The sequence below is a fragment of the Panthera leo genome, chromosome B4 (genome assembly GCF_018350215.1).
Source record: "Panthera leo isolate Ple1 chromosome B4, P.leo_Ple1_pat1.1, whole genome shotgun sequence".
NCBI lineage: Eukaryota > Metazoa > Chordata > Mammalia > Carnivora > Felidae > Panthera > Panthera leo.
The window spans coordinates 98,619,086-98,646,440 of NC_056685.1; the positions used below are offsets into that span (position 1 = coordinate 98,619,086).

Sequence of the window (27,355 nt, forward strand, 5' to 3'; positions counted from 1 at the left end):
GGTTCCTCAGAAAATTAAAAATAGACCTACCCTATGACCCAGCAATAGCACTGCTAGGAATTTACCCAAGGGATACAGGAGTACTGATGCATAGGGGCACTTGTACCCCAATGTTTATAGCAGCACTCTCAACAATAGCCAAATTATGGAAAGAGCCTAAATGTCCATCAACTGATGAATGGATAAAGAAATTGTGGTTTATATACACAATGGAGTACTACGTGGCAATGAGAAAGAATGAAATATGGCCCTTTGTAGCAACGTGGATGGAACTGGAGAGTGTGATGCTAAGTGAAATAAGCCATACAGAGAAAGACAGATACCATATGGTTTCACTCTTATGTGGATCCTGAGAAACTTAACAGAAACCCATGGGGGAGGGGAAGGAAAAAAAAAGAGGTTAGAGTGGAAGAGAGCCAATGCATAAGAGACTCTTAAAAACTGAGAACAAACTGAGGGTTGATGGGGGGTGGGAGGGAGGAGAGGGTGGGTGATGGGTATTGAGAAGGGCACCTTTTGGGATGAGCACTGGGTGTTGTATGGAAACCAATCTGACAATAAACTTCATATATTGGGAAAAAATGAATAAATGTTAAAAAAAAATTTTTAATTAATGCTAAAGAGATGATTACGCCAGGAATATAATAATAATCAAACAACTGATACTGTTTGCTTGCTTGTATCTTTACAACTATAATCAGTCTACAGTTTCCTTTCAGCAAAACATATGACCATTTTGTAATGGCTAGCTTAGTTAAAACCAGGTAATATATTCTGTAATTAAATCTACCCAGGTTCATACATTGCAACAAAAGAAATAAACAAATCCCATAATCATCACTCCCTGTAGAATTTCCATTTCTCCTTAGGAAAGACATGCACCACTCTGCCAATGCCCCCTGTCCAAAAAGCACCAGGAACTCACGTGGAGTTGTACATATTAGATTTGTTCCTTATAAAAATATTTTAATAAATATGTACTAAAAATGCATAACATGTCTGACACCATGCTGTTAAAAATTAATTTTAGTCCTTGTCAATGTAAATAAAAATGAGATAGTATTTATTAATAATATTAATTTAATAATAATAATACCTAGTAGTAAGTAATGTTTACAATGTGCCAAGCATTAAGTGCTTCACATATAACAATTACATAATCCTCTCAATAATCCTGTGAGGTAGATGCTATTTTCATTTCTTTGTTTTATGTTTCTTTATTTTGAGAAAGTGAGAGAGCATGAGAGGGGGAAGGGCAGAGACAGAGGGAGAAAGAGAATCCCAAGCAGGCTCATCATTGTGGACCCCAATGTGGGGCTCCATCCCACAAACCTTAAAACCATGACCTGAGCTGAAACCAAGAGTCGGACGCTTAACTGACTGAGCTACCCCGCTGCCCCAGTTTTCATTTCTTGAACTACTAGTAGATTTAAACATATTTTTTAACTGCATTCAGACTTACAAATATACTTTTTGAGAGTTATTAAGACAGCATGAGGAATGCTGTCCTTTGGTCGAGGATTCCTAGGAGTTATTGCATACATTTAACCACTCTAAATAAATATTGACCTCAAGAATACCAAAGTTATATAAATTTAGGAGTCAAAATTTAATGTAAATATTACCAGGTTTATACTCAATTTTATGGCTTTGACTTTTAGATAGAGGCAAACTGTATTTTGATTCCTGAGACCCAAACTCAACCTGGAATCTGGTTTTACACATCTTACCTACATGTGAAAATAATAGATGCTACATGAATATTTCCCCTAGAGTTTCCATTTTTTTGTTTTGTTTTGTTTTTGTCAAGTGCCTACTCATCTCCATCTATTTTTCCAATGGTGTTGTTCATTTTCTTAGGAATTTTAAGTGATTCTTAAATGGGCCTTAATGGCACATTGCTGATTTTAATCTTTTGACATTTATCTAGCAAATATCTTTCTCAGTTGTCCCCTATTTAGATTTTCATGAACTAAAGTCCATCTTTCCATTTCAAATGTTGAATTTTATTTATACCATCATTTTGGTTTTCTCTTATAACACTTCTCACACACCATTATCATAATTTGAATTTTTGGGTTATAGAAAAGATCAATCAAGTGAAGGTGACAGAAAAGTGAAAGAGCAAGAGTAAAGTAAAAACAGTGTCTTTCCAGTAACATCTTTACAGACAACAAAATAACACACATCATAGCTTTAGCCATACTGCATGATCATTCTCCTTAGGTGTACATAAAAATGTATGTTTAATCTTGCTAGTTCTTATCAAAATCCGAGTACAGAATTAGAGCATTATTTCCCTAAAATTTCAAGCACACTGTACAGAAAGTGAAAACTTAAGTCCAAAGTCATCTGAGATAAGCTTAAAGTCTATATCCTAAAATTGCTCATATTTTTCAAGTAAAGGCATTATCTCTGTTAGACACAACTGAAAAATAAATGGGTACTCAAAAAGAACATCTGCAGCAGAATTTTAGTAAAATCTTAGTGGTAATTTATTTTTCACATTGCTTGGAAAGAAACAGATGATTCTGTCAGCATCCTCTAACAATTCCAGTGCCTTCAAGAAATTTAATGTGTTAAATTATATCACCACTTTCAAAATTAAGAAAGTTAAAACGTCTTTGAGGGCTCGATTAATAGGCCAAAATTTCAAAGTTCAAAAAATCACAAACTGTAAGAACTGAAAAGAAAACACATCTTTTGGTACTGTTGAGGAAGATTTCCTTTCCTATTCATGGTCCTTCTAGCCAGACTCAGAATCAAAATGATATGAAACAGATTAACAGGTGAAAATCAAACTTAATTATGTATGTATGGGGTATCCAAACAGACATAGGAATTCCAAAGACAGTCAGGCAAAATAGATATGTATGTCATTCTGAACTAAGAAGAAATAGAGATCTGGGATCTCAAAGAGAAGGAATGCGATTCACAGGAAAAGGGAAAAGAGTAAATGCTTGATAAATGTTTGCTGGGCCTTTCAGAAACAATGGGACATAGAGGACTTTGATCAAAGAGGCCCTGCTTGGGACACCTGGATGGCTCAGTTGGTTGGGCGTCCAACTTCGGCTCAGGTCATGATTTCACGGTCCCGTCCGTGAGTTCCAGCCCTGCGTCGGGCTCTGTGCTGACAGCTCAGAGCCTGGAGCCTGCTTCAGATTCTGTGTCTCCCTCTCTCCCTGCACCTCCCCCACTCAAACTTTGTCTCTCTCTCTCTCTCTCTCAAAAATAAATAAACATTAAAAAAATTCTAAAAACAAAAAAAACAGGCCCTGTCTACCATACCTAGTTCACAGTATAATGTAGTAATCTACGGTGATAACTCTTCCTAGAGAAGGTCCTCCATCTAAATTCTCTTTAGGGAGTTGTTGGGGGGGGGGGGAAGGGGTAAACAGCTTTTCCTGAATCTACTGGGTTTTGATTGCTTTTTAATTCACAGTAGTCTTCATGCCAAGTGGCCCATCTTGGGGCAGTGTGCCCTTGGCCCCTACAGTACTGATATACTGTAATCACAATCTGTGATTTTAATACATAGAATGTTAAACAATGATTAAATAATCCTCAAATATTACATGCCACCTGAAAATATGAAAAATAATTCTGAAATTATTCTGAATAATAATTTCTGAAAAAATGTATTTAGTATGTAATGCATTTAAAATACTTCTTATAGAAGAGTAAATAAAAAATAAAAAAAGAAGACTAAATAAAAAATAAATAAATAAAAAATAAAAAAATAAAACACTTCTTATATAAAATACATGATGTGGACCAATTCATTCACATATCTGAAAGACTGAATATTTGCAGAACATCCTCCTGAAACCCAACTTCTTTCTACACAAACTAAACTAGATGCCTTCCTGTGCCCTTCCTCTGTACTTCCATTTGAGTCACTTGGGTCTGAAAACTAGCTCTACTATTTACTGGCTGGGGAACTTTAGACAAATTACTTGACCTCTTTTTCTGAGTTTTTCCATCTGTAAAACAGAGATAATAATAGCGTCAGTTTCTTAAGGCTTTTATGATTTAAACGAGTTGATATTCTCCAAGCTTTTAAAATAGCTCTAGATATTTCTGAAAACAGTAGTGACAATTATACAACACTGTGAATGTAAGTGCCACTGAATTTTACACTAAAAATGGTTAAAATGGTAAAGATTATGTTAATGTCTATTTTATCACAATAAAAAAAACAAAAATAAAATAAAATAATGCCTGACACATAGAAAGGAGTTTTTGAAATGAACTAAAAATAGAATTTACTACTCTGCATTATAATTATTTGATGACTTGTCTGTATCACCTTTAACTAAAACTTCATGTGGATAGATGACATATTTGGCTTGTTCAGCATTTGTAGCTCTAATACCTATCGGGGACTCAGACACCATAGGAGGTCCTAAAGAAATACTTACTACTGAGTGTGGTGTCCAGCTCAATAGAATGGGTTACCTAAGAGACAGTGACTTCCTCGTTAGTGTAATTATTTAAGCAGAGGTATAATGATCACCTACTAATGATGTGTCAAAGCACATGTCCAATACATGGGATGAGTATAAGTGTCTAAAATTTCTTCCTAATTTAAGATTGCATTATGTATCTTGTGCTTTAATACAGCAATTTTCGTAAACAGTACCAACACAATAAAGGAATTCCATCTTTTACTACTGGCCACCTTCACCCCTAAAATAGGCTCTGGTGGTATGAAAATACTATTAGCCTTTCTAGACCTCCTAGTATATTTACATGCTTTTTGCTTTTGTTCAGAATGTGCTCTGTCACCTGTATGCTTCACCTTCTTGATGTCACATTCTCTAAAAAGGATTCCATGGTCTTCAAAAAGGGTGTTAGTTGTCCCATACATGCTGCATTAGCATTTTGGTTTTGTGTTTATCACATGATATAAGAGTTACCACTTTGCTAGTTCTCTTAAACTGCAGGCTATTTGGAGGCAGAGTCTGGGTCTTTTTCAACTATTTAACACATTGCCTGGTACTAAATATTTATTAAAAGCATAATGGCATGAATGAAACCATCTTGTGAGGTCTGCTGCTTTCAATTGTGTACATCATAATTTTTTAAAGCACACTTTTTTTAGATATTTTTTCACCAACCAGTCAAATGCTTTCTTTGTGGCAAAATTCTATCCCATGTGGGCGATTTCAAATATCACCCTTTGATGCTATTGAACACCATATGTTACATGCAAATGTGTACCCCAAAACAAACACGTGCTTTTATCTTGTGCCTAGAACTTACATTCTTCAAAGCAAATTTTCTTGAGCAAAATGTTTGGAGGTGAAGGGACACGGCCAAAATCTGCTAAGACACTAACCATTCTGTCTGAAAGAAAGAAATGAAAACAAGAAATGAGTTCTTACCTACTACTGTGAACAAGACGATTTGCCAGAGATGATGAATACTGATATTCCAAGCTGTCAATACAGTGTGAGTGAGGAGAAATGAAAGTACTTTAACCTTATGAGAATTTGATGATTCCTAGTCTATGCCCTAAAAGCTGAGCTTTCCACTTTTCCATATAATCTGTGGTTCCCACAAAAGATTATTAAAACACAGAGAGAGGGGGGCACTTGGGTGGCTCGGTGGGTTAAACGCCTGACTCCAGTTCTGCTCAGGTCATGATGTCCATTTGTGAGTTCAAGCCCCATAGGGCTCCCTGCTGACTGCACATTGATGGCTTGGGATTCTCTCTCTCTCTCCCCTCTCTGTAAGAGCCCCTACCCCACGAGCACTCTCTCTCTCCCAAAATAAATTTTTGAAAAAAAAAAAAAAAAAAAAAACACGGAGAGAAAATCTCAATGAGGAAGTCCACCTTAAAGAGGAAATACTTTTGTCCAAGAGGAAAATAAAGGGCGCGTCCTGCACTACACTTCCAACTCCACAGACAAGAATGGAAGAAAAAGATTAACTGCATTTTCATCTGTATCACAGACGAAAGCTCATTTCCCCTTGCATAATTAGAAGGTTCCTCCGACGTGTTCATTATTCAGCAATTGCCAATCGGTATGCAGACGGCTCATTAATAAACGATGACACATCATCTGGTGTCAGAAATCAACTCTGGATAATATTCAGCCACATCAGTTTCCTGAAAAGCCTGCATTCATTTAACTCAAGACTCTTCGCTTAGTTCAGCAGACAGCTCTGACGAGCTTCTCCACCCCGCACCTCCTCCGTCCCCACTTCTCCCTCGGCTCCCAAGAGAGGCGGACCCGCCTGCCCGCGCGCCCACGTAGACTGGCTGGGCACCCGGGCGGGCCGGCGCGTGCGCACTGGCCTGTCTGCGGCGGGCGGACAATGGACGCCCCTAGGACCTTAGCGCCCGAGCGGTCCGCCCAATCGCTTCCTCGGATAGGAGGGGTTCTTTTGAAGCTGTGGCTGTGTGAACTCTGGGTACTGCTGCCGGATTCCGGTGTGAACACGAAACTTTTGCCTCACGAAGAGGAAGTACATTTTATCAATGAGTACGTGAACCTCCACAATGAGCTCCGGGGCAACGTCTCCCCCGGAGGGTCTAACTTGCGCTTCATGGTGAGGCTCTAAGGCGGTTGTCCGAACCGCCCACAACCTCCTTGTCACGACGCCACTGCTCGGCCTCGGAAACCCGGGCCACTGCTTCACTGAGGCTTACGGATGGCGGGGAACTGCACGTCACTGTGGGTTTAAAATACGCTTGAAGTGATTACACTCAAGAAATAGAAACCACTGTGTGACACACAGTTATTACCAAGATTTTGCAGGGAGCTGGGATCTGTAGAGGCACTCACCTAAGGGGATGTCTCAGTCACCTCGTCCTAGTCCTGGCCCTAATTTTGCCTTCCCTGAACAATGTTATTCTTGCTTCTTTCCCTCTCCTATTTCTATTTTACATCTCATCAACTGCTTCTCTTGCCTCCCGTCTTCGTGATTGTCATTAGAAATGGCTGCAAAATTTATTGGGTAAATATTCTTTGACCAGGCAATTAGGAGCTTCCAACATATATTATAAATGATATCACAAGGACTGTTTCTCTAGACATAAGTCTTTTCTTCCTTCTGGGTTAGTTCCTTAGACAAATTCGAGAAAGGGGATAAACAGATGAAGGATATGATATTTTTATTTATATGATATATACCAATTGCTATTCTAAAGGACTGCGCCAAATTAAGTAAATACCAGCAATGTGTTATAACTTATTTGCACACGGTCATGGGAAGCAATGACCGAAATGCTTACAAACTTCAAGTTGAGAGTTAGACTTACTGGATTCAAATCCAGACTCCACAATTTACTGGCAATAAGTAGCTGTAAGTCAACTACTTAATTTTTTTTCTTTTGTTTTACTTCTTTTGTGAATTAGAGACAGTAATAATAATACATCACTCGTGGAATTATTGTGAAAATTAAGTGAAATAATACTTAAAACACATTTAGAATAGTGACTGGTATGTAGTAAGCTTGTGATGTGTAAACAGTATGCAAAATAAGACAGGAGGAGGCTAGTCCTTGGAGCATTGTTTGCAAATGGAAAACTAAAGGGCCATTAATAGTGGAATGGTAACATTTATTATATGCTATCCATACTACAGAATAGAATGTAGAGTTTGTAAAACAGGTGGATCAAACTGTGCTAAAATGGAAAAATCTAAAAGAAAACTGCCAAGTTTCAGGCCAGTTATATTGTGTATAGTATGATTACAATAGTGCAAAGAAAGAAAATCGCACAATACCTACCTGAAACATCCACACTTGTATCTTATATTTGAATATGTTTGTACGTGTATGTATATAGACATAGAGAAATGTATGCATAAGCAATTTTTTTAACAACTGTTACCTTTGGGGAGGAATGTTGGGGGTGGGAAGTATTCTAAAGGCATGATTTATTTTCTATATTTTCTATATTTATGTATAATCTATGAAATTAAGAAAACTCTAAGGAAATCTTAGTATTAGTTTTCAGAAATGTTTATTTTCAGATATACTATAACATGTGTACAAAGCATTTTGATTTTACAACTATTATGCTGATTTATCTATGGGTGCTGTTTTTGTTCTTGTCCTTAATAAACCGCTGAATTTAATGAGTCTCTAAATAATGATAAAATTACACATTTCTGCATATTTCCAGGGCTAGCCAGGAAACAGTATCTTGTGATATTTTCTTACATTTCTGGGACTATCCATAAAACTTTACATTTGCCTCTTTTATAATATTTACCAAGTACCACTATGTGTTAAAATCTTATCTATAAAATATAGAAGAGAAAATTTATGCCAGACTTTGTATTTTATTTCTCACATTACAATAGTTTGCATATACTCAGTATTCAATAAATAGTTCTTAGATAAATATTTTAAATTATTGTATTACTATGCATAAAAGGAATGAGATTAAAAGTATATATTCTGAATAGACTACATGTAAGAGTATTATAACCATTTGCATCATCTTAAAATCTGATTTTTTAATTACAAATATATGGGTAGTCCTTTCCCTCAAGAAATAGTTATTTCATTTATGATTAACTCAAAAGCATTTTCCCCCATAGAAATTCCACAAACCAGACCCATAAGCACAAAGTTAGTATTGTATCCTTAAATCTAATATGAGAACTCTAGGAAAATAATTTAGAGAACAACAACAACAAAAAATGCTCATTATTATTTTGTTTCCTTTGATTTTTGCATTTTTTTTTCAGACTTGGGATGTAGCTTTGTCACGGACTGCTAGAGCATGGGGGAAAAAATGTTTGCGTGAGCATAATCCTCATTTAGAAGAACTAAACATGGCCCATCCTAAATTTAATGGTATTGGTGAAAATATGTGGATTGGCCCCGAAAATGAATTTACCGCAAATATTGCTATCAGAAGTTGGTATGAAGAGAAGAAAAGGTACCATATTGAAAATGACAGTTGCTCTAGTGACTGTTCTAATTATAAACAGGTACCTAATTTTTATATTAATTCAATAGACTCCTTAATTGCTTTACCACTAAGTTTTTATTATTTTTAATTTTATAAATTAACCCAAATGGTAAGTTACTTCTAATAGAATCGAAATTCTAATCATTCCTAGATCTTCAAAATGTCTATAATTCCATCTATTACATGAACCATACAGTTAAAACATTTCTTTAAATGTGGTAAATCTCATCTCCATACCCAAAAATGAAAGGTACTTTTCTAAAAGCAATACATACTGGAAAAGGATGAAACAGGAAATAAAAATTATTTTTAAATTATTGCCTATAAACATAAGTAAAAGACTTGATTATTTTGCACAGATCAGTATACATACTGCTGTATAACTGATTGATTAAAGCATGTTAAGTACAAATTAATAGCATTATTTTCCTGTCTCCTGTCTAACAATCCACATTTACATTTTATGCTCCAAGAATACTAAACTACTTGTTATTTCCTCTACACTTATTATTTTGCATATCACATTATTTATAATCATCTTTTTATATATGATGCTACACTAAGTACAGAGACCTTGTCTTATCCACATGTCATGGACAAGATGTTTCAACACGACAACAATATAACATTATTTTGGTCTTCTATAAATATTTGTACCAGGAATCAAGAAATTATTAGATGAACTTCCAAGCTGATTTAAGAGATTATTATTTTTTAATCAGTAAAATCTGATGTCATGTTTTATGCAGAACTTAAAATCTTATGACTTTAAGACATGTTGAACTCATGTCTTTATGTTCCATCAAATGAATCATGTTTTAAAAGATGTTTGACTGTTCTTTCTTCTTCTAGAAAGTTATAGTGGTTCTCCATTGTCTTACTCATATCAAAGCCAGACTCCTTAATATGATTTTAATAATCCCAGTAAATTAATCATGTCTACTCCATGATCTACTTCTCTGTTATATTTTACTCTTTATTTCTGGTATCATAGACATTTTTGTTTCTTGTATCTTACCTACTTAACTCCATTTCAAATGGTGCAGACATTCTATTCTCTATTCTTTTAATGTATCACTATTTCTTTAAGAATCACACTTTTAAAACCACTAAGACTGGGGATAAAAAGGAAAGGAAACCAGAAACTGTTTCTTCCACAGAGGTTAACGAGACCAAACACTTTCTTGTTATGTGGAAGTTGTGTGGAAGTATTAGAAATACTAAAGTCATACAGAGAATTTCTGGAACATCTTTAATCGTTCTCATATTGTCATTCCAATTCAAGACCTTTTTTTCCTTTTATAGAAACCTGCTCTTTTATTCATTTGTTTTAAATTGCAGGCCCAGACTCTATTTTATTTCATAATGGAATTTCCTCAACAAAAGAATAGAGAAATGCTGACTGCATTCAGTTACTCTCTACTTTTGTATAGCTTTTCCTTTCCTTCTTTAATCTTGATGTTTGTTTTTTTTTCCTTTCTATGCACAACTTCCAGTCTTCCAAAACGTTTTCTCCTTTTCCCTCTTCCTATCTGCCATAACCTAGAACTCTCAGATTCAACAGGAGTTTGAAAATTGATTCAGCATGTGTGCCTTCCTTTGACTCTAAACCATTCTGGATCAGTGTTTCTCAAACTCTTTATCCTAAGTTTACAGTGGTAGAACCTATTAAAGGTTTCTCCAAGTACAGTTTGGGAAATGCTTCCCTAAATCTGTGATAATTCTCTACCTGCATCCCAACTATCAACAATAGCCAAAGTATGGAAAAAGCCCAAATGTCCATTGACTGATGAATGGCTAAAGAAGATATGGCATATACATACAATGGAATATTACTCGGTGATTAAAAAGAATGAAATTTTGCCATTTGCAACAACATGGATGGAATTAGAGTATATTATGATAAGCAAAATAAATCAGTCAGTGAAAGATAAATATCATATGATTTCCCTCATATGTGGAATTTAAGAAACAAAACAGATGAACATAGGGGAAGGGAAGCAAAAATAAGATAAAAACAGAGAGGGAGGCAAACCATCAGAGACTCAAATATAGAGAACAAACTGAGGGTTGCTAGTGGGATAGTGGGTGGGGGATGGGCTAAATGGGTGATGGGCATTAAGGAGGGCACTTGTTGGGATGAGCACTGGGTGTTATATGTAAGTGATGAATCACTAAATTCTATTCCTGAAATCATTATTACATTGTATGTTAACTAACTTGGATTTAAATTAAAAAAAAATTTCTACCTGCATCCAAATGAAGAATAGTTCATATTCCTTAAAATGCTTGGTTAAAGGTTCTTTGTAAATTGAGTATATTATTGTTTATAATGTGGCAGAGTAAATGTTTAGAATCAAATTTTGTTTTCTTTGAAATCTTTATTTTAGCTTGTTTGGAACACATCTTACAAAGTTGGTTGTGCTGTTACTAAGTGTGCAAAAGTTGAAAATATTAGATATGCAGCAGTTTTCATTTGCAACTATGCGCCAGGGTAAGTTACTTTAAATTTTAAAAAGAATATTAAACTGGTAATTTTTCAAGGTTAGGTTTTCCTAACTTTCAATATATTCTTCTAAATGTCTTTGTAAACTGTAAAATAATTAAATATAAGATATTGAAGATTTATATTGAAATATTTTCAATTCTATAATGAAATAAGTAATATTTGGGCATATCGATTTAATGTATAAATTAGCCAAGTATTACTTACTAAAAAAATTTAACGTTAGTATTATTTCACAATATCTAGTCTAATGAGCATAGGATTTAAATTATTTTCCAAAATAGTTTATTCCCATATTTGTAATAAAAGTCAAAGGAAAATAAGGTTAGATGTGTATAAATCTAGATTGTGTATAATCTAGATTGTGTATACAATAAATGTATATTGTAAGAGTTGTTTCAGGAGTGCATCAGTTTTGTAACTGAAAGACACTTTTAATTGACCATCCTTTGCAAGTTGTATTATTATTTGAGGCTAGTCTCCTTCATATAAAAAAATCATAATATCTCAAAGATGCAAGAGTACTTTAAAAGTCTCCTAGTGGGGCACCTGGGTGGCTTGGTCGGTTGAGCGTCTGACTTCGGCTCAGGTCATGATCTCACGGTCCGTGAGTTCGAGCCCCGCGTTGGGCTCTGTGCTGACAGCTCAGAGCCTGGAGCCTGTTTCAGATTCTGTGTGTCCCTCTCTGTCTGCTCCTCCCCTGTTCATGCTCTGTCTCTCTCTGTCTCAAAAAATAAATAAATGTTAAAAAAAAAAAAAAAAAGTCTCCTAGTAAATCTATCCATATGAAACTTGAATTCTTTCCACTGACTTACCATGTCATTATTTATCCCACACTTGAATACCTTCCTAAGACAAGAAATAACTACCTTCAAAAATAGCCTTCATCTCTGGAGAGCTTTGTTGGAAATTCTGAAATTTTCTTATAGGTCAAGATGATACTATAAGTAATATTATTAAAATATCTAACTGAGAAAATATCCTAATCAATAGGTCAAGAAAACAGTAAAATTAGCTATAAGCTAGGATTGAGAAAGAATTTCTGCCAAATAAAATGCTCTGGGACTAAACCAAAAAGAAAAACAAAACAAAACAAACAAACATTGATTACTGATTACTGATTGTATTCCTCTGGATAGGGAAAATAACAGAAGTATGATATAAATCAAATTAGATTCAGAAAGTCCCTTCCTGAGAGGAGTTTTACTGACTTTGAACACAGTCATGCAAAACAAGTTCAGGATGTAGAGTCGTTACAAAACCTTTTAGGCTCCCTTTCATTTCTACAGACTGAAAGCATTAGGATGATGTCTATTACATGGAGAAACTTTTGAAAGTTAACTACTCATTGGTATTGAAAATTCAGAGAATTGGGTACTGACGTGAGGGAAGAAAGAGATTCCTTTGGGGCACTAGTCTTCATTTATGCGCTCAGCAACTCTGTACAAGGCTCTGATCTATCTACCAACAAGACCAAAAAAGGCTGACCATATTTAGTTTTTAGTCTTGGAAGGAAGACAAACAATAAATAAGTAAACACATAAATAGATAATATTTAATTAGATAATAAAATATGCCATAAAACATAAAGCAAGATAAGCAGATAGGGAATAACCAGTATGGAATACAGATAGGGTAGTTGCAAGAGAAAGTAGCATTTGGTCTAAAGATGACTAAAGAATATTTCAGATAGAAGTAAGAGCATGCACAGAGTCTCTGAGCTGGGAAAGATTTAGCATGTTTCAGAAATGAATAACTGCTTAGAAGTAGGAGTTGAGGTAGAAAGTTAGGTGACAGCTATACCAAATAGTATACCATAAGCCATGTTAAAGATTTTGGAATTTATTCTAAGTAATGGCTAAGCCATTGGAAAGTCTTAAGCACGTGAGTGACATTATCTTATCTATGTTTTGAAAAGAACACTTAAAAAATTATCCTTGCTGTTGTGTTAAGCATTGAGTATAGGGAAATATGAGTTCAAAGAGGAAAGCAGGTGCCTGGGTGGTTCAGTCCGTTAAGTGTCCAACTTCAGATCAGGTCATGATCTCACAGTTTGTGAGTTCAAGCAAGCACGGAGCCTGCTTCGGGTCCTCTGTCCCCTTCTCTCTCCACCCCTCCCCCACTTGTGCTTTCTCTCTCAAAAATAAACATTAAAAAAAAAAAGATTGTTTCTATATGACAGGCTATAGACTATGATTGGTTCTTTTCTTTTTAAGTAAGTTCTACACCCAGTGTGGGGCTTAGGCGCACGCTCTATTGACTGAGGTAGTCAGGTGCCTCTAGACTATGGTATTAGGGTTTTAGCATGTACATTGATTTTCTATTGTTGCATAATAAATTAGTACAAATGTAGTGGCTTAAAACAGCACCCATTTTTTATCAAACAGTTCTATAGACTGTAAGTTCACGCACAGTGTGGCTGGATTCTCTGCTCAGGGTCTCAAAGACCAAAATCAAGAACTTGGCTGAGTTCTTATCTCTAAAGCTCTAGGGAAGAATCTACTTCAAGCACATTCCAGTTGTTAGCAGAATTCAGTTCAATGTGGTTGTAGGACTTGGACCCCATTTACTTCCTGGCTTTCAGCCAGAGGTTGCTCTCAGCTTCTAGAGGCTGCCCACATTTCTTAACACAAAGCTCCCACCATCTTCAAGTCAGCAAAACCTTCCCATTGTTCAAATCTCTGACTTTTCTTCTGTGACCAGCCAAAGAACACTCTCTGCTTTTAAAGTGCCCAAATGATTGAGTCAGGCACACCTGGATAATTTTCCTATTTTAAGGTCAATTGTGCCATATAACATAAATTATTAATAATGGAAGTAAAGTTTATCATATTCACTGTCCTGGGAATTATGCAAGGCTTGTACACCAATGGTAAGGGGTCTCGTGGTCCATCTTAGAATTTTACCTACCATAGCATGGAAATTGAGAGGAAAGGTCAGTTTCTGGATATATTATGAAGGCGGAACTAATAATACCAGTTGATGGATTTGACTTTAGGGATAAATGGGATACAATAATCTAAAATGATACCTGTGTCTTTAGTTTGAACAGCTGGATGAATAATGATGCCATTAACTCAGATAGGCAAGAACAGGAAATGTGTTTTATGTTTGGACATATTAGGTAGAAATACAAATGTGGGAAATGAAATGAATCATGAGAAGTAAAAAGTTCTATGAAGGACTGGGATAGAATTCAAGTAGAGGCAACTACTGGTATAAAGGCCCTGAGGTAGAAATAAGTTACAGTCTTGAATGAGATCACCTTATGAGAGAGTGAGTATGGAAACTTAATTTAAGGATGAACTCCTAGAGCACTGCAGTATTTCAACTTTAGGCAAATGAGATAGTGAAGTAGAATGAAGAGAGGCTAACAAGATAAGTGGGAAACCAAAACAGTGCTGGTAAGCGTACTTGGAAGCCAAGTGAAGAACAGGAGTCAATATGGCCAAAGTGGTTAACTGTATGAGATGCCTCTGAAAAAATGAAAAGCATGAGGAAGGAAAGATGACAGTTTCATTTGACAAGATGAAGGTATTTGGGGACCTTAATAACAGTGGTCAATGCAGGGGTATTCCATAACTCCAGTGGTAAGATGAAGCTACATGGTAGGATTACTCTTCTTTCCACTCACTGGCTGGTAGGCTTCTTTGTCTTGAAATTTCTACCAACCATTTTTCTGTTGATACAAATATTGGCAAGTTTGCCCTGTGAAGGATCTAGGTTAGAACATATATTAGTAAACTCAGTTCAAGTTTTATTTGATATGTACTCAAAATAGGCAGTCATAGCTGTCTTTCTTAAGAATAGTTGGTAGAAAAATCAATCCATCATAGTATTAGGAAATACTGAGTAAAAATGAATATAAGAGAGCCGAACTGAAAATTGAAACATACAGTGGGCTGAATGGTGGATCCCCAAAAGGTAGATCCAGGTCCTAATTCACAGAATTGTCACTATTAACTTACATGGCCAGAGTGAGTATTGTCTTATCTGGCAAAAGATGTGATCAAGATAAGAATCTTGAAAGGAGGAGCTTATCCTAGAATATTCAAGTGGCCCTAAATGCAATCACATATATTCACGTAAGAGAGAGGGAAAGCCAGATTCAGCACTAGATACATGGAAGGAGAAGAAGCAAAGGGATCATGAAGAAGAGGTTCGAGTGACATATCCATAAACCAAGGAACTTCTGGAGCCATCAGACGCTGGAAGAGTCAAGGAAATCTCCCCATGAACCTTTGGAGGGAGCGCAGTCCTGCCAACACCTTGGTTTTGGACTTCAGGCCTCCAGAACTATGAGAATAAATTTCTGTTGTTTTAAACACCCAGTTTATATTAATCTGTTAACGTAGTCACAAGAAACTAATACAGAATGGAAGAATAAAACAGATTTGGCCATAGAGAAAATATAAATCAATGACAACCTTGAAATGTTCTCTCAGAACACAAAGATGAAGAATAAAAGTCAAAATATATATTAAAAAAGAAAGGAAATATATAGGGCAGATAAATCTATATATTGGTCCTCCTAAAGAACAGAGAAGAATAACTGGAATGTATATAATCACCAAAAAATAAAATAAAATGTTCCTAATCTATAAAAATACTCATATAGGGGTGCTTGGGTGGCTCAGCCAGTTAAGCCTCTGACTCTTGGGGCACCTGGGTTGTTCAGTAGGTTGAGCATCCAACTTCAGCTCAGGTCATGATTTCATGGCTCATGAGTTCAAGCTCCACATGGGGCTCTATGCTGACAGCTCAGAGCCTGGAGCCTGCTTTGCATTCTGTGTGTTTCTCTCTCTGCCCCTCCCAACTTGTACTGTCTCTCTCTCTCAGAATAAATAAATAAACTTAAAAAAAAAAAAAAACTCATAAGGTATTAGAAAAAGTGAGCTGAAACAATATTTACACATACCATTTTCTAGTAATTATTCTTCAGTTTCAAAGATAAGACTCATATAAATATTTCTAAATAAAATAAAACAAAGTAAAAACTTTAAAATATTAATTAGATTAGCCTTGAACTCAGATATTAGAGGGTACAAAGATGACACTGATAATTTAAGCTTAAGTGATAGGTAATTTTATTAACTAGTCTAGGAAAAGATGTAGTGTGGAGAAAAAGGATTTGTTTATTTTTGGACATGTTGCATCTGTAGGTGACTGCAGCATCTCTTATTTAATTAAACATACATTTGTAGTAGATGCACCAAACACTGACTTAGGCAAGAGAATTCCATATTTCTTACATGGTGTTTATCCTAAAAACACTTATTCTCTGTTGGGAAGGGAATATGTAAAAGGGGTGGGGGGGAGCAACATTAGCCAAATACATGCACATATTTATATTTTAAATAGAAAGGAGTTGTAAAAATAGGTATGAAATCATAGAAACAATTAGCCTGAATACAGATTTAGAAGCAGTCAGCTTTGGTGCATAGATGATGTATATTAGAGGGGGAAAGAGGTCAATAGGGGAGGTTAGAGATCTGGGCTTGAGGAAAATGACTTGAATCTAATGCTACAAGAGGTAAATGATAGTGTCCAAAAGTATTCAGTGCAGAAAATTTTCCTTATTTAATAGGTAAGGAAATAGAGTCAGGCAGGTCATGCCATTTTCTTTATTTCATAAACAGCTAGAATATATTTTTCCCAGCCTCCCTAGAAATTTGGTGGGACCACGTGACTGAGCTCTGGCCACTTTCAGACTTAGCCTTTAAATTTTTCCTACATGATCCTTCCCACTCTTGAACTTCTGTCATCTGCTCTGGTAGAAGATTCAGTTGTTCTAGAGGGTGGCAGAGCCACAGGATGAAGTACATGAACCAGTGCCCCAGAGGAAAGCTCTCTTTTACCACTGCCAACACCTATACTTCCGTGCCATGAATTCTGCCTACCATCACATGGAAATGGTGAGGAAAGTTCAGATGAGTATATAGTTTGAATTTGGAGCTAATAATACCTGCTGATTGGTTTAACTTTAAGGGTGAACAGAATAGAATAATCAAGGATGCTATCTATGCCTTCAGTCTGAGCAGCTGGATGAATGGTGATGCCATTAAATCAGATAGGGAAGCCTCTCCAATGAGTAGACCTTGAGGGAAGATCAAGTGTTCTGTTTCAGACACAGAACACAAACAAATGAATGTGGGAAATGTAAATGAATCATGAGAAGGAGTTAGTCAGATGAAGGTCTAAGATAGGTTTCTAAGTAGTAAGAACTGCAGAATTTTCGGTTTTTGCATGAGATCCGTTTTGAGTCGGGGCAGAAATGAGTCGGTTTTACATTGAGATCACCTTGTGAGAAAGTAAGTATGGAAAATAGAACGGAAGAGACTTGAAGACTAAGCCTTATATCATTACAGTATTTCAACTTCAGGAAAAGGAATTGTTAAAGGAGTTTAAAGAGAATCTAGTGAGGTAAGAAAGAAACTAGAACTGTCCTGGCATTTAAGAAAAAAAGCATTTAGAGTTACTTTCTCATCAGTCTCTTTTTATTATGTATTATGTATGAGGTGGTCCTTTTTCTATGCTTTTCTACACACATCATAATTTATGATTCAATGATACACATACTGTAATCATTTTAGACATTTTGAATAGCAGGTTAAATACATTAAGTGCAAACAATGCATATAACCATTTGAAGTGATGAGTATATGAAGAGCTAAGATAAGTTCACAAATGTTCAGTGACAGCCATATCATATTCAGGGCCTGGATGTAATTTTGAGACACCATAAATGTTAACATGGATCTCAATTGCAGAGATGTTAAAATATGAAAATATGTGTATATTAGAATTATGAAATATAGTACATCACTGAAAGAAGAGCTCTATAGAACAATATCTATCTTTACTATTTATGATAAAAAAAAGTTATATTTTATTCACAGTTAAGTAAAATTATTTCATATTTTAAAATATTGTCTGTGAAGCACTAAATTTGATTTTATGAACTATTAATGGTTTATGACTTGCAGTTTGAAAAATAATGCCAATTTAGAACACTATTCTTATATAGATGTTTGGCAGTAAAGAGAAGAAAAATAGGGTCAGTGTGTAAAGTTGGATGAAAGCTGTTTTTTTATAACTTTGGTTGAATTTTTATAAGCTAAAGAAAGCCACCAATTAAAAGAAAGTGGTAGAATATATTAGGATATATGAAGGAAGGGGGAGGAATTAAAGAGCAAGTTCTATATGGAAAAAAGCAGGAGGAGAGAATTATAAGAAAAGTAAATGTAGAGAAATCTTAATAGTGACTATTTTTCTTCCTTTCTTGCTCAATGGAGCTCATGAGGGTTAATCTATTTCATTGATCTTTTGCAAGAAAAGATTTCATATTTATTCATACTTTATGATTCTGTTGTTTTCTATTTTATTTTGAGATATTCAATCTTCTGAGTGTTTTTTAGGAGTAGAGGCTGTTATATGTTGCTATTTTTGTTAAGGTATACACATTCCTTTATCTTTAATCCTGTTAATATTGAAGATATTTACAGTTATATATTTTCTTCTGATTAGAATTTTTGCTTAACCTTTGTATTTTGTGATATAGCCTCTTTATCATTGCTTTCTGTGGACTGTAATTTTAGGTCATTTTAATAAAATATGTTCAATACTTGATACATAATCATGATAGAAAATTCAAAGCTACCAAGGAGAAAGTAATGTTTCCATTTCTGTTTCCATTTACTCTCCCCAATATTTTATCCTAAAAGATATATTCTGTGCATATACAAAAGTACATCTATCTTCATGTGTGTGTTTCTGTAACTCAAACTGAAGCACACTACACTTTCTGTGGCATTCTTTAATTTTTTTTTTAACTTAGTGATATGTACTTGAAGTCTTTTCATTTGAGTACACAAGGAGTTTCCAGGGTTTTTTAAAAAATATTTTTACAGTGTTTTTGTTTGTTTGTTTGCTTTTGTTTTTATTTAATGTTGTGCAAAAGTTTATTTAAACAATGCTCTCTCCATTTGGTGGATATTTACTCTATTAGCTTTATTTCAAGCAATAATTATGCAAGTAGACATGTAGTTCTCACATGAGTTAATATCATACTAATATGATTTCATAGTCATGGGATTACTAGGTCAATAAGGATATGTACTTTTAATTTGGATAGGTATTATTATCTATTCATCATAGTCACACTGTGTTCCTAAAACAATTTTTTATATCAACATATGAGTGTGACTATTTTTCTGTTCCCTTGCTAACATAATATATTTTCAAACATTTTGCTATTTACTGCTATGAGTTCAGTATGTTTTAATTTTCACCTATTTTACATGAGTTTAGGTATCCTTTTTGTAAGTTTCAGAAAATTTGGATGTCATTTTCTGGGACCTGGCTGTTCCTATACATTCACTATTTTTTTCTTCAGTTCTTGGACTTTTGTTTTCAATTGTAAGAGTGTTTAAATAGCAAGAAAATTAGCTCTTTCATATAATGTCACTTCCAAATATTTTCCCAGTTTGATATTTCATTTTTTACTTTATTTTTAATGCAATTTATTTTTTCCAAAAAGAATTATTTTGTGATTGGAAAAAAATGTCTCAATACTTTTTTTTCATGGGTTTTGAGGTGTGAGTCATACTTAGACACAACTTCCCAAAGTATTATTATTCCACATTTTCTTCTAGAAATACTTTATCTTTTTAGCTTTTTTTTTTTTAATTTTTTTTTAACGTTTATTTATTTTTCAGACAGAGAGAGACACAGCATGAACGGGGGAGGGGCAGAGAGAGAGGGAAACACAGAATCTGAAGCAGGCTCCAGGCTCGGAGCCATCAGCCCAAAGCCCGACGCGGGGCTCGAACCCGCGGACCGCGAGATCGTGACCTGAGCCGAAGTCGGACGCTTAACCAACTGAGCCACCCAGGCGCCCCTCTTTTTAGCTTTTAAATATTTGGCCCACTTTGCCTTTGGAAATTATGTAAGCTAGTGTAAGAATTAGTCTCCTGATTAAAATAACTCTAAAGACCAGACAAAACATATAAGATAATTGCCTTCAGGCATTACAAAATAACCAGTGCAGGGCTATGATCTTTGCAAATAGAAAAGAACTTAGTGTGAAGCCTCTATTTGCCTTGGCTTTCACTCTGAGAGAATTCTCCAAACCACAGCCAGAGAAACAGAAGCCAAGGAAAGGATGTATTGTTTTCTGGGCAAAGGAAATACCAGTGTTTATTGATGTTAAGATGTCTCATATTTAGGACTAGGATCCCAAAGAGTAGGAGGCTGCAAAGAAGGACCCCAAAGGTCTATAAAAATTCCTTTTGGGTCCTTCAATTCCTAAGCTACACATCTCAAGGCAGGATTCTGGGAAGATTAGGTAGGAACAGTTGCTTGGAAACTGATGGCCTGCACAGACATCGCACAAGCTGCACAGTGCTGAGAAGACACAGCTGCAGTTTGGGCCCAGCCAAAACCGAGAGATCCTGGTCAACAGCCTGGGGCCTTACCAAACAGCGCATAAAAATCCAGAAAATATTCATACATTTGATTATATACAAATTTAAAACTCATTTATGGCTAGAGAAATACCATAGATCTAGCCAAAGAAAAAATAATATACTGGGAAAATATAGTTGTGTAATATATGGCAGAGTTAATCTTCTTAATTTACAAAGAATTCATACCAAAAAAAAAGAGCTACAACCCAGAAGAACAACGTGCAGAAGATATGAACAGGTCATTTACTGGAAAAAAATGGTTATTAACCATACAAAAAGATATTCAATCTCACTTATATTGAAGTAATTCAAGTAAAAGCAAAAATGAGTGATGACTTTTCACTCATCCATCTGAGAAGATAGAAAAGCTTAACTGATACTCTGAACATGTGAGGGGACAATAAATTGGTACAATCTTTCTGGATTTGGCAAAATTACAAAATTTAAAATATGCTTACCTTTTGATCTTGTAATCCCCTTATTAGAATTTTAGGTTATTAATATCTTCATGAAAATTGGCCAAGTTATATATACAAGGATACCCATTCTAGCCTGTTTTAATAGCATAAAACTGCAATAAGACAACTAATGACTCCAGTAATAGCAGACTGAGCAATTAATTTACTCTACATTATTGTGTAGCCTCTGAAACTACTGGTATCTTTATGTACCAATCTCACTTGTTAGATGAAAAATTAAGATGCAGAACAATAATAAGATTGAGTCTTTTTGTTACAGTAGCTAGCATGATCAGAAACTAGAGTGATTTAGTCAGAGAGAAGTGGGAAATTTCAGTTAGGTGAGTAGCTGTGCTCTACTAGTCATTCAGAGACGCGGGTTGCTCCCATCTTGTTTCTTCACCATTCCCTGAGGGCAGAGTCTTTGTCTGCAAATTGAATCCAAGTCACAGATGAGGACTAGCTCGAGCTCAGAGTAAGGGAAAAGAAATATGTTGGTGGCATGACCATCTCTTAAAGCACAGATGGGAAGTGATGTACATCACTGCTATTTCCATTCCATTGAATATAAAATTGATCACATGACCACATCTGAGCTGCAAGGGAAGTTGGGAAATGTAATGAGGCTAGCCATTAATGTGCCAAGCTAAAATACTGTTATTTTAGTATTTTAAGAGATACTTAGATTGACAGCAATCTATCACAATATATAAGTACTGAGAATTTTTGTGAAAAAAAAAACCCTTATTTCTGATAGGAATCATAAGAAGCTGTTAAACAGAAGTTACCTTTGGGGAGACATATGGAAAGTGAAGGATGGAGACATTTTCTCCCTTAAGGTTGCCCTTTTCTTCTTCCTCCTTTCCACCATATACTTACAAGTATTATACATGTATTACTTTTACTTATATATTTACTTTAACATCAACAAAGGATATATCGACTGAGATGGGAGAAGTATTTGAGACATTTTTAGAAAGGGTTTGTAGGTCATCGTATTAAGTAACGAGAGGAAATCGTCAAGGAAGATTCTCAGAATTATCATTCAGGCATGACTGATATTGCCATTAACTGCAATGGTGAACAGTGAACTTTTAAGGAGGGAAGATGATGGATTCCATCTTGAATATAATGAATTTGAGTTGGCTGTGAATTACCTACTTTGAGATGTTCAGTAAGCAGGTGGTTATATGGGTCAGAAGCTCATGAGGCATGGCATAGGCAAATATTCGGAGTGCCAAAGTACATACAGTAATTGAAATCATGGGCATAAATGCGATTGCCTGGTGAGAGAGGATAGAGAAGAGAAGAGGCCCTCCAGAATGCCATACCAACATTTAAAGGCAGTTAAAGAGAGAGAAAGTGGGAGGGGGAACCTAAGAGTGGCACACAGGCAGGAGAAAAAACAGAAGAGTATGGTATCACAGGAGGCATGGGGGAAAGAATGTTTTTAGAAGGTAGTAGTAGTAGTCCAAAATTTCTAATTCTAAGAGATCAATTAAAGTAAGGACTTTAAAATATCAAATTAAAAAGAAGTTCATTGATAAACATAATAAATGTAATTCTTTAGAAATATGATCTTTCATGTCAATATTTAAACAGGCTCACATCTTTCCCACTTTGAAAACAAAGCAAAATAATAACAATAAAACAGCCCTCAATTCATTCCAAGCTGGCATCAGTTTCTTCTGCTCCACAGAAATGGTTCTTTTGTGTTTATCAATGTGATATATATTGCATATATGTATGTATATGTATATGTATATGTATATGTATATGTATATGTATATATAAAGATACAAGTTCCTGAGAAGATGGAATGGTATTAAAGAGACTGGCGTTAGAAAGGAAGACGGGCAGTTCTTCAGTTGTATTAGAAAGGAAAGAAGAAGGGAATAGGTATATTTGTCATATTTAGTGATGGAAAATTTCTTATGTTCCAAGCTAACAGTTATTATGTTTCACTGTGAAGTAGGACAGACAGATCATGTCCTAAGAATAAAGGGGGAGACAATGAAGCTGGAATTTTGAGGGTTGGGAAGGTTTTAAATAGTTATTATGGAAAATGAGGGAGGAAGCTGAGTAGAGAAACAGAAGGATTCTCTACCTAGTGTGATGATTTTTCTCCAGCGGTACCCACCAGCCCTGAAGCAGACATAGAGCATGTGGACAGTAAGATTCTGTCATTTTTTCCAACACTGGGGTTTTGTCAGGTAGACCTAAAGGAAAACAGTGCAAGAGAGTTTTAGAGTTTTAGCCAGATAATAATATGCAACGCAATTAGACCTGAGCTGTATGGAGAAGAGACAACAGTACAGATAGGGAGAAAATAGGAGAGTAAATAGACTTGGAGTACCAGTGAACTTAATGGAGAAGTGTAGCAGGAGTAAATGAGTGAGCAAACTGGAAGAATAGGAGGCTACAGTCAGGGAATGGAATGTGTTACTTTGTGAGTTCAGAAGTGGGAGTAACTTTAGGGGATAACAAGATCCAGAGTGTGGCTACAAAAGTGACAATTATGGAGTATTGGGAAGTTTTGAGATGGTGAAAACATTCAGTAACAGACCAAGTTATTGGATGAATTATCTATAAGCATATTGTAATCATCTATGTCCCAAATTCTAGGACAAGGACAATTTTGGCTGAAAAGGTAGATAGTGACTGACCCAGGTGCCAAAATTAATAAGGAGGCATGATCAGGGTTACCTGGGTGGCTCAGGTGGTTAAGCTTCAAACTTCAGCTCAGGTCATGATCTCGAGGTTCGTGAGTTCAAGCCCTGCGTGGGCTCTGTGCTGACAGCTCAGAGTCTGGACCCTGCTTCAGATTCTGTGACTCCCTCTCTCTCTGCCCCTCCCCCACTCATTCTCTCTCTCTCTCTCTCTCTCTCTCTCTCTCTCTCTCTCTCTTTCTCTCTCTCTCTCTCCCTCTCTTTCTCTCTCTCAAAAATAAATAAACATTTTTTAAAAAGGAGGCATGATTAGAAGGAAGATGGTATCTTGGGGAGGATTAGAGGATGGTGCAGCTAAATAATATCCATCTCAAAAGAGCTTTGTTGGTATTTAACTCTGGTGCCTAGATCCATGGGTGCAAGATGTGGAAGCGAAGGAGGAGATGTGACCAACTGAGTCTTACGGAAAGCAATATAAAGTAAGGTAGCTTTGCACATACAGGGATAATTTGAGGCAAAAATACCCAACAAGATTCATGCTTTTCTTGACCTTAAATAAGTCCAGATAGTTATGGAGTTTTAGCAAAGACAGATATATGAGATGTATCAGAAGGAGAGCCAGATAGGATTGCTAAAAGATAACCTACCTTGCTGCTTACTACATTTCAGTTTTCTGTAGCTAATTGGGATAGATCTTTAAGTCTTCTTTGGAAACGTATAGATGTCCAGGTATGAACCAGAAGCCAATGTTGTGGTATTTCTCGATGATACGTGGAGGTAGTGAAAGTGAAAAGAGTTATTGGAGGTGGTCTAGTTATTTTGGCTGTGTGAGATGGAAAAGTCAACACCTGTTTGATGTACTCTGCCATCATTCTGTGGACAATCCTTAGGCAAGATGAGTTTTGTACATGGAAAACTTGGAAGAGAAAAATTTGCCTACAAATTGTAATTGCTAAATTGTCAATCCATGGAGCTGGATTACTTCCTTCATAAACAAAGTGGTGGCAGATATAGGACTAGTGAAGGCAATAAAAGTTTCTTTCTTTTTTAAGTTTCTATATGTATTTTGAAAGAGAGAGACTGTGCATGCAAGTGGGGGAGGGGCAGAGAGAGAGGGAGAGAAAGAATCCTAAACAGGCTCCACACTGTTAGTGCAAGTCCAATGCAGGGCTCGATCCCATGAACTGTGAGATCATGACCTGAGCTGAAATCAAGAGTTGTACACTTAAGGGGCACCTGGATGGCTCAGTCAGTTAAGCGTCCAACTTTGGCTCAGGTCATGGTCTTGGGGTCCATGAGTTCAAGCCCTATGTTGGGCTCTGTGCTGACAGCTCAGAGCCTGGAGCCTGCTTTGGATTCTGTATCTCCCTCTCTGTCCCTCCCTTGCTCACTCTCTGTCTTTGTTTCTCTCTCTCTCTCTCAAAAATAAATAAACATTTAAAAAATAAAAAATAAAGAGTTAGATAATTAAGCTGAGTCACCTGAAAGTTTCTGTTACCACCAGAATTGCGTTGATTTTGAAACAATATAGATCTATTATAAAATTTGAGGGGTGCCTGGGTGGCTCAATTGGTTAAGCGTCTGACTTTGGCTCAGGTCATGAACTCACAGTTGCGAGTTCAAGCCCAGCATCAGGCTCTGTGCTGACAGCTCAGAGCCTGGAGCCTGCTTCAGATTCTGTGTCTCCCTCTCTCTCTGTTCCTCCCCTGTTCGTGCTCTCTCTCTCTCAAATAAATAAATAAAGATTTAAAAAGATAAAATGAAATAAATAAAATAAAATTTGAATAATGGTCTTCTAATGGACTTAGGATTGGACATGGGTATAGTTACTCATTGGGCCACCCAGGCAACATGTCCTTACCTAAGTCCTGGACACAGGTCCTATAGATGAAGGTATGGTCAGATATCAGTCTGAAAAATGTCCCAGAGGACTGTTCAGTCTTGACTTAGAGAAAGCAAATACCTAAAAATAGAGAAATTTGACTGCTTCTTCAGGTACTGCTTGGACAGCTGTGAAATTTCAATGGACATTGCTGGTTATAGGTACTTACCTGTTGTTTTCTCCTAATCCAGCCCAATAATTCCAGTTGCAGTTGTGGAATTGTATAGATTCAGACTTGATTTAGGCTAGACTTCTCACAAACTCAGAACAAGAGGAAGATTGGCATGGGAGAGTATTAGTCTGGCATTTCTGGCCATATAATATAAATAGTGATATGAAATTCAAATCTTTGAAAAAGAGGGCCCATTGTATTCTAGCGTGATGTAAATTTATTTATTTTGATTGATACATTTATTTATATATATTTCACTTATTTATTTGCCTTTCCAAAGTTACTCTAGGCTATAGTCATCAGACATGATCATGGGGTGATTGGCCTATGCTGCAGGTTTTAAAGGCAGTCTTTGTAGTGAGTAGCATTTTGCATAGGTTCAAGGGCAGGGGTCCTCCGTCCCTGTGTCTAAGGACAGGAAAAGTGCTGCTTTTGTATTGGAGGCATCTATTTCAGTGATAAGGGATTAGGGCAAGAAATGTAGGCTAGGGTGTCGGTAAAGGTGAGTAGATCAATTCTTGAATTTTTGAAAGGCTAGTGTTCTGCTAGGATCAAACAAAATGCATCTCTTCCTTGAAATGGTTTTATAGTGGAACAGTGACATTAGAGAAGTGATACCTGATCTGCAAATAACTATAAACCTCTGGATGTCTTTGATGGACTAGAAAGCTTGCCATTCATGGGTATCATATACCTTATTGGGTATCACCAAAAACTTCTGATAAGATATGACTCAGAAATTTGATATTCAGGTTTTTGAATATGTGTTTCTTAGGTTTCACCCTTCTTCCAGATGGCCCAGAGTGACCAAACCAGGGGCATATGTGCCTAACATTTGTTTTTATAGTTTCCAACTACACACAGAATTTAAAATCCTGTTTAAATAACCAGGATTAATGACCTTCTGGTCACTAAAAAATATCATTTCCCTGCCTATCTTTCTTCTTTCTTAACCTAAATCCTTCATATAAGCTTCCCAATTCGTATCTACTTTGGAGCCTCTTTTTTTACCTAGCTCTAGGAAATTGATGTAATAATTTCTCACTTCTTCCCCCTGTTCCTTACAATGGGTTAAACCAAATTTTTTAAATCCACTTTAATTTATTTGCTTGTTTATATATTTACATTTTTTTTAATTGAGAGAAAGAGAGAAAGCAAGTGAGCCAGGGCAGAGAGAGAGAGGAAGAAAGAGAGAGTGAAGTAGGACTCACCTGAAGCAGGGCTCCTGTTCACCCAAAGCAGGGCTGGAGCTCACCTGATGCGGA

At 36.0% G+C, this 27,355-nt stretch overlaps 1 protein-coding gene across 1 annotated transcript in view; it reads left to right on the forward strand.

Annotated features, from left to right (window-relative positions):
- The first annotated feature begins 6,319 nt into the window (after positions 1–6,319).
- The window catches only part of GLIPR1L2 (GLIPR1 like 2), a 67,420-nt gene continuing 46,384 nt past the window's right edge, over positions 6,320–27,355 (forward strand). The window contains exons 1-3 of the mRNA XM_042948330.1: positions 6,320–6,558; positions 8,710–8,955; positions 11,327–11,430. Coding sequence (XP_042804264.1) covers positions 6,325–6,558; positions 8,710–8,955; positions 11,327–11,430 — 584 coding nt within the window. The 5' untranslated portion in view covers positions 6,320–6,324. The remainder of the gene's footprint in view (positions 6,559–8,709; positions 8,956–11,326; positions 11,431–27,355) is intronic.